Genomic DNA, 8,895 nt, shown 5'->3' with positions numbered 1-8,895 from the left:
ATGGCCGGTTTTGGGTCCTTATCTATATGTCCAAAAAGTTGTTTCATCCATTGTCTCTGCTTATGACTTGTCTATCATCTCTTTGCAGTTTTTGGCTTCCCTGTTAGATAATTCTACAACACACTCGTGTGTTGGTATACTACTATAACAGAACTAGTCGTCATAAAATAAGTTTGTATAATTTATTCAATTTTTATAGAAAGTTGAACATTTGTGTTAAAAAGGACAAATATGCTAAAACCAGCTAAATAAATAAAAAAGGTTCCGCCCCTAAAAACTTAGTTGAAACAAAATTGGAATTCCACTGTTTATAATGTTGTAGGCTGGTAAAAGTTTAGAAAATCTGTCCTTATATAAACCCCATCACTTGTTGGCCTTTAAATGTGCACAAAAACTTCTTCCTCGTTCGTTCCCTTTGTTATAAAACTCTATTATCTCTTTGCTTTCTCTTTTAATTATATTAACAGAAGAAAAAAAATGTGTAAGCCGACAAGTCCGCCATTCACCTGCAAATGCGAAGCATATGCAGAAAAAAATTTCACCACCATTAAAGTCCCTGAAGAATCCGACATGTCTACCCCTTTGATACCTAAAAGCCGAACAAACGACGCTTACCCCCACATAACCAACAAGAAAATAACTTCTCTTGTATTCAATGAAGCTAAATCCATAGCTAATATCGCTTTTCCAATGATCCTTACAGGACTTTTGCTTTACTCTCGTTCTATGATCTCTATGCTTTTTCTTGGCCGTCTTGGGGGTTTGGCTCTTGCTGGTGGATCTCTTGCAATTGGGTTTGCTAACATTACTGGGTATTCAATTTTATCTGGTTTAGCTATGGGGATGGAACCAATTTGTGGACAAGCTTTTGGAGCCCAAAAGTATAATCTTCTTGGGCTTACTTTACAGAGAACTGTTCTTTTGCTTCTATTAATTTCATTCCCAATTGCTCTGTTTTGGGTTAATATGAAGACGATTCTGCTTTATTGTGGTCAAGATGAAGATATTGCAACCGAAGCACAATCTTATTTGTTCTATTCTCTTCCTGATTTATTCGCCCAATCTTTACTTCATCCCTTGCGTATTTACCTTAGAACTCAATCGATTACTCTGCCTCTGACTTGTTGTGCGATTTTCGCCATTCTCCTGCATATACCCATAAATTTTCTTCTTGTTATCAAGCTTAATTTGGGGGTTAGAGGAGTTGCTATGAGTGGGGTTTTGACTAATTTTAATCTAGTAGGTTCGTTGATTGTATATATTCTTGTTTCTGGTGTTTACAAAAAGACATGGGAGAAATTGTCAATGGAGTGTGTTAAAGGATGGAAATCCCTTTTGAATTTAGCCATCCCAAGCTGCATTTCAGTATGTCTTGAATGGTGGTGGTATGAGATCATGATTTTGCTCTGTGGGTTGTTGATTAACCCGAAAGCAACGGTTGCTTCAATGGGCATTTTGATTCAAACGACTTCGTTAATTTACATTTTCCCATCCTCTCTTAGTTTCAGTGTATCAACAAGAGTTGGGAATGAGGTTGGAGCCATGAGAGCAGGTAAAGCAAAGGTAGCTGCCATTGTAGGCCTTGGTTGCAGCTTCACTTTGGGTTTTACAGCTCTATTTTTCGCGGTGACGGTGAGAAACGTTTGGGCCAAGATGTTTACTAATGACAAAGAGATATTAGCGTTAACATCACTTGTTTTACCAATTATTGGGCTTTGTGAATTGGGAAACTGCCCACAAACAACTGGCTGTGGGGTTTTGAGAGGAACAGCAAGGCCTAAAGTTGGGGCAAATATAAATTTAGGATGCTTTTATATCGTTGGGATGCCAGTAGCAGTGGGGCTAAGTTTTTATATGGGATTTGATTTTCAAGGATTATGGCTCGGACTGTTGGCCGCACAAGCGTCTTGTATGGTAACTATGCTGCTTGTTCTGCTTCATACAGATTGGGAATTCGAAACACTCAGAGCCAAACAACTAACAGGGACCATCACTATCGATCAAACTCAAGAAAATACTAGTAGTAGTAATAAGCAACTCAATGAAAATTTTTTATGTTAACAATTATATCTTTAATTTTTCTGTATAGAGGGGGAGGGGTGCATTCATGTGAAGCAAACTCTTTTGGTAATTCTGGTGAGGTCCAAATTGGGAATATCACAGGATATGACAAAAGATTGTAGCTGGAAAAACCAGCAAGAAAGAAAAGGTGCAGTTTGTACTCTAGCTAAGAAAATTATTACTCTACCAAATTTTGTTCATTTGCTCATTGTACTATCACATGTTCCCTCTTTTCTTTTTTTTTAAATTATTTAGCTTAGATAACAAATTAAATAAGGTAAATACAATTTTAAAAAAAATTAAGAAGAGGCCTCCAAGTTGAGTTATGTGTGTTTCATGTTGTCCTGCATGCATGGAATAGCTAGGATAAACTTTATTCAGTTATTATTATTTTAAAAAAAATCCTAGGTGGCCAAAACAACTTCATATACAAAGAGAACTAAGAGAGTTGTACAAAAATGTTACATTAACAATTTATATGGTGTAAAATTATAATCTTTTAATTAAAACTAATATTAACACCCGTACAGTTGTTTGCAATTATCAGGTGTAAGTAAATAATAGTTAATAATAATTCTTTGAGACTATTTTCAACAAACATTTGTTGACATTTTAGAATTGAAGAATTCTCAATTTTTAATATATGTTTTTATATTAGATTTGCCAAAACTTGAGTTGGTATCAATATGAACATTTATTTGAAATGGTATAAAATATGAGTGCTCTATCGATTTCAAAAAAACTAAAGTCCCGCAGCAAATTATCCTTGTCGTATTTCATCACGCTTACCGCGTATTACGCCATGCCAAAATAGAAAACTACAAATTAGCATTCGGATTTTATCGAACCCACACAGTTTATTTGTGTTTCAAAATTTATTAAATATGTACATTTATTAAATTTATTAAATCTCAAAACTCAATTTTTAATATTTAAAATCATTATTCTAAAATGTAAAATTAGGTCTTAGACCTAACTACCATACCAAAAGATAGCTCAAAGAGAGGAGGATTGCCTAAGCTTTATTAACGAGTCCACCCATCTCATTAACCACCGATTTGGGACTTTTGTCATTCTTAAACATAAAATTTTAGAATCTTCTAGAAAATCAAAATCATAGCTCCGCGCCTAATTGATATAACTTGAAACGTATGACTCAAATGGATAGATAGGCTAGTTGAGGTGCGTAAAACAGAAGCCGCAAATACTGTTAAAAAGGGAATATGATGCTCAAAGCATATAAACTTTGATAAGACTGGATGGATGTGTTTGTATTCTTTCCAGCACTATCTAAAATACAAATTAACTACTAATGTCGTCTTGATTTGTTATTATTTTACTCGTAGTTAATAAAAATCTATCATTTTCGTCGTTAAATAAGAATAGTAATAATAATTTTACGATTTAGCAATAAAATTTATCTGTCGCTAAATTCAGCTAGTATTATTTAATTGGGGAGGTACACAAAGAGAAGCAGGGGAGCACGGGACACATGGGAGACGCATTATAATTAGGCAAATGCAAATGCTCCTATAATTATGTATGCAAGTTGCAACATCAACTAATAAATTAAGCATATATTATAATTATAATATATATGTATGTATGTGCCAATATTGCTGCTGCTAGTCAATCTCTTAAGATCTTCAATATCCTTTTTTTCCCTTACTTTGATAAAGATTATAACTTGTTCATGTCAAATTATATATTTCTGCTTGGTTGGGGGATCTTCCTCAACATGCATTGCTTCTACACATTATTAAGATTTTGTAACTTCATTATATATATAAATAAAGATTTTTTTTACATTGTTAGATGTACTTTATTATATAACAATACGTACTCTGATTCTTCTGGTCCTATTTAGTTGTCGACTTTAGAAATGATACACTTGAGATAGCAATAATTAGCATAGCGAAATTACAATTTCATCCTTATTAATTATGGTTCAAAAAGGATGAATTAAAACTTGGAAATTTTTAAAAAGTTTAAATGAGGGTATAATAGGAAAAAAAAAATTTTAATCCTTTTTTGATTTATCAAAATAAACAAGTAGATAGAAACAGTTAAAAGAGAAAATATGGATAAGTAAATAAGCAGAATAAATGATTTTTACACTTTAGGAAAATCTCTATCTAATAATGTGGTTTTTTTGGCTCATTTGTTCAACTTAAACCGATTAATTTGCTTCTTATTTTTCTCTAAAGAGAAGCAATAAGATTCTGAAATAAGGTAATAAATTTAAGGGTATGTTCGCTGCAGAGAAAAAAAATACTTTTTTCTATATAATTTTTTAAAAAATAAATTAATTTAATTTAATCGCTGCAGAAAAAAAATATTCTTTCCGACTTCGTAGTAGTTATCGGTATGCTTGAATTTTTTTCTATATTAATAATATATCTAATGTATATAAAATAAAATATTTATTTATAATTCGAACACATATTATGAAAATATGAGTGTAAGCATAGGAGTGTTGTTTATGACTTGATGTTTTTTTTTTTTACTATTCAAAGTTATTTTCCACATTTAAAAAAAAATTATTGTAAATTACTTAATTAATCAAATATAAAAAGAGAAAATGCGTATATAACCTGAAGATATTTCACCAGTACTATTGCACTAGAATATGTACTATCATTTGACCTTGATTTTCCCCAATAAACTCAGAACACTCTGCCATTAGCAAGTGGTTAATAATTAATTAATCAAATTATAAGGTCAGATAGATAGATGAATCATGCAACTTATTCACTTCTTAATTTAATTAACACCTAATTACTTCTTTTTTTCCAAATGAATTAATTAGGGAAAACAAACTTGCAGAACTACGTACTGCCTCTAAATTAAAATGGAAAACGTGATGATTATTTAATCTTTTATCAGAGTATATATTAAACAAATAGTGTACGTATCTAAATTTGTTTAATTCCATGCAGGAGAATCAGAATCCACCAGATTTTAACACATAAATATAAAATGTTTATTTGAAGATAGTATATTATTTAGCCTTAAACCTATACCAAAAGGTGAGATCCCTTTAATGTTCCAAAGAATCAAGAAAAACAAAAGATTTATTAAATATAAGTTAATTACATTACATTACACTACACTCTAACTAATAACTTAATTATTGGACTGTAATTAAGGATTAAAAATTTATTTTGATTAAAAATAATTATAATTAGCATTAAAAAAATAGAGATTATAATTAATACCTGTTACCATATTCATGCATTGTTGAGTTGTCCTATGTATAAATTTCCATGCATAAACACGCTTTCTTTGTGTAGACGTAGTTGAAAAATAGACAGTTGGAGTAACTGTACAAAGAAAAAAACAATATTAATAATTATAATACGTAGTAGCTTTAATTAATTTGAACAAATAAATATATTGATAAAATACAACAATTAATAATCATGCTTACTTAGGGGATAACATTAAATAATAATTAAAGGGACCTGAATTGTTTTCTAAGGCAAAAGCCTAGCTCTCTCTGAATCATTAATCATATTCAAATGTTTTATAAATCCTCCCAAAGTCTCTCTTTCTTTAAGGCAATAAATACTGAGGCGGATTCAACAATTTTAGTTATGAGTTTTCGATATTAATTTATGAAATTATTTATATATAAAATATTTGATAAAAAAATTAAGTTGACCTTATCCTAATATATATATAATTATAATGCTGGCTTCGCCTCTAAATAGATATATTTATAACAACTCATGCCTAGTTGTGAAAAAATTAAGTCAACAAAATGATGAATATTTAATGTATATACTAGACTAGAATTATGAAGCATAGGAATATAGCTAAAAATAGATTCTAAATCAACATTAGGAATTGCAACTATTTAAAAAAAAAAGACGAAATTTAGATGGATTTGATGATACGTATAGAACCACCCACAAGTTTTAGCATTTTCAAGTAATTAAATATGAGAATTTAATATTAGTGAAGAGATAAGGAGACATACAGGCTTGATCAATATATTAGGTGCTTAATTAGAGGGGAAAAATTGTAATTTTTATTATTATTATTATTATCTCAGCAACCTTCAAGAGCATGGACTGAATTATGATCATCCTTATCATGATATATACTACTAAATAAATAATAATTATTCTCCTAATCATTTTAATTATGACCCTTGGCTCTTCAAGGTTTTTGCGACCCTTTGCTAATTACAATACATGTCTCCTAATCAATCTTTGATGAAATACAGGATGAATAAGAAACATAAAAATATACATATATATCAATATTTCATTATAGTAAATTAGATTCCATAATAAAGATAATTAATTAATTGNTTAGCTTACGTTTTTGTTGGGCTATTTTTGCAAAAGAATATGACGTTAATTAAAAGCATTTGCCCCACAAGCACAATTATATATATGTATAAAATAAAATCTAATCTTGGTAAGCCCCCCTTCTGCCAAAAAAAAAAAAGAAAAAATAAAATTAACCAAAAAAAAAAGAAAAAATATGATGATGTCATAATTGTGACACGTTGTATTTAAAATATCAAGATATATATAATATATAAAATTTTATAAGTAGGATCTAAAAGAGATAAAATAAAAAAAGGTATAGAGATATCATAGTTGTATGTCACCCTTATGTTCAAAATATCAAGATATAAAATAATAATAATATATATAAGTGTAATTTTATTAATAAGATTTGAAAAGATAAATTATAAATAGAGTTTTTCCTTGCCTTTACTAGATAGGAAAATTGTTTTTGATAAAGTTTTGACTGAAATTCGAAATAATAGAGATATAGGAAATTAAAATATACAAATACATACAATTAGACATAAGAAATCACAAAGCAAATTTAAGCGACATTTTTAAAGAGTCAAATAATTTTTTATTCCAAACTGATGATCAATTTTTGAAAATTGTCACACCATACATGATATACACCTAAGTACGTAGAAAAAAATGACATGTAGAAGACTTATCTCGAATTAGCCGTACATATAGATATCCTTCGATTTTCATGAGTGGTCGCATGTCGTGATAAAAATGTATGTACAAAAAAAGTAGGATAAATTGCTCAAGAACACATCCTTAGCTTTAATTTAGAGTAGTAGAAGAGTATATATGTATACACTCTTAATTTGATTGTCTTACCATTTATCAACAAGTGTTCAAATTAGTATAATGCAAGTGATTTTAGTTTTTGATATAAGAGAAAGGACAAAAATTAAGCAAGTTGTCATATTGCTTCAAATTAAAATACCCCCTTTCACATGAAAATTCAATTTCCAAGTTCATTTTTTTTTTGTTAATATTTCCTTTTCATGTTCTTTAGTGAAGCAAAAAGACAATTTGAATATTAAGGAACCTAGTATATAATTAATAATTAAAATAAAACTCAGTACCATAATTGGACAGACGGCCTTAGAGGAACTCTTTAAGATCTATTATCTTCGATCATATTTGACTTGACATACCTTTAAATAATAATAATAATAATAAAATGGTAATTTTACTATATCAATCGTAATTATCGTAAATCATCTTAGTAATGATTGAAATAATTAGTAGAGTACTTAGTTCATAATAAGATAAATAGATATAAAATAATAAAATATTCTCTATTTTTTTCCAACTAAACAAGTAAAATTAAACATCTAATTTGTTAATGAACAAAGTAAAAATAGACGAAAATAGTATTTTTTTTTTTCTTTTCGAAAGTCAAAGGGAGTAAGCAACATTTTCTTAGATCCAGTCTGGATTTTTAAAATGTTGACCCCAATGGACTCATTCATCAAATATGTGGGTCAAACATATTAAAAAATTTAGCAATTTGCATGAGATTGAGTCGATTCAAGTACATTTTAAAATGAATTTATCCCTTTTTAATATTGATCTTAGGGGAATAGCCAACTATATAAACATTGAACGAAAGGGATATATAATTTTAAAATGTTGGATCTTCAAAAAAATATAATAAAATATGTGTTGACTTTGGAGGGTTTTCTGTTAATGTCTGGTGACCGTACGAGGCTTCGAAAGGCTACATAATTTTGTCATGTTGGGGTTTCCTTCAAAAACACTATATTAATTCTACTGATCAACTAATTGATACTGACGAATATTTATTTTAGTACTTCTCATTTTCTCTAAAAAAAATACTGTTTACTTTTTATTATTTATTTATTTATTTAGTAAAAGATTAAGGGAATCGAGAACAATGAATATTGAATCTATATTATTAATCTATGGACTCGTGTTGTGATTGAATAAACAAGACTTATAATCAATCAAATGAAATTTGGATTTTGGAAGAAAGTATTTTTTTCACTCAATGAGTCTTATGAACGCGAATCTGAATCAAGTTAGAGTTTCACAGTGGATATCAAATACCGAGTGATGGTAAAAAAAAGACTTGATATCATGGTATATGTATTGTTTCATGACCCCGTGTAGCTACACTCATGTCAGGGTGTTCAATCCGTCGGAAAATTATATCGTATATACAAATAAAATGATAAACAAAGTGGTTAAATAACATATTTTGAATACCCTTGATACAACAATATAATGCAATCAAGTGATTTTAGACGCCTTAAAAGAGCAACAATATGATGTATCCTAGTCGCTTATGGCGCCTTAAAAGAGCAAAGCATGCACACTTAAAGTATTTTATCTGTTCGAATTTCATTAATAGTAACTCAGTTTTATTTTTTCTTTTTTAAGAAGAGTAGGCTCACTTTAAAATCTGGACACTCTTTATGAAACTTCTAGCTCTTCCATTATATATGACTTCGATGATGATTAAGATTGGAGCTCAAGAATATAAATATGATGTTAT

The 8,895-nt window shown here is 29.2% G+C and overlaps 1 protein-coding gene across 1 annotated transcript; it reads left to right on the top strand.

Annotated features, from left to right (window-relative positions):
- The first annotated feature begins 222 nt into the window (after positions 1-222).
- LOC107012952 (protein DETOXIFICATION 49) lies at positions 223-2,277 on the top strand. The gene has a single exon (XM_015212929.2). The coding sequence runs from the start codon at positions 382-384 to the stop codon at positions 2,059-2,061; it is 1,680 nt and encodes a 559-aa protein (XP_015068415.1). The 5' UTR covers positions 223-381; the 3' UTR covers positions 2,062-2,277.
- The last annotated feature ends 6,618 nt before the right edge of the window (positions 2,278-8,895 follow it).

Source organism: Solanum pennellii, chromosome 3 (assembly GCF_001406875.1).
Source record: "Solanum pennellii chromosome 3, SPENNV200".
Taxonomy (NCBI): Eukaryota; Viridiplantae; Streptophyta; class Magnoliopsida; order Solanales; family Solanaceae; genus Solanum; species Solanum pennellii.
Note: the sequence above shows the minus strand (reverse complement) of the source record. Positions and strands in the feature narration are given on the sequence as shown.

What these genes read in the sequence shown, in the direction of transcription:
- LOC107012952 (XM_015212929.2), top strand. Translation starts at nt 382, where the DNA reads ATGTGCACAAAAACTTCTTCCTCGTTCGTTCCCTTTGTTATAAAACTC.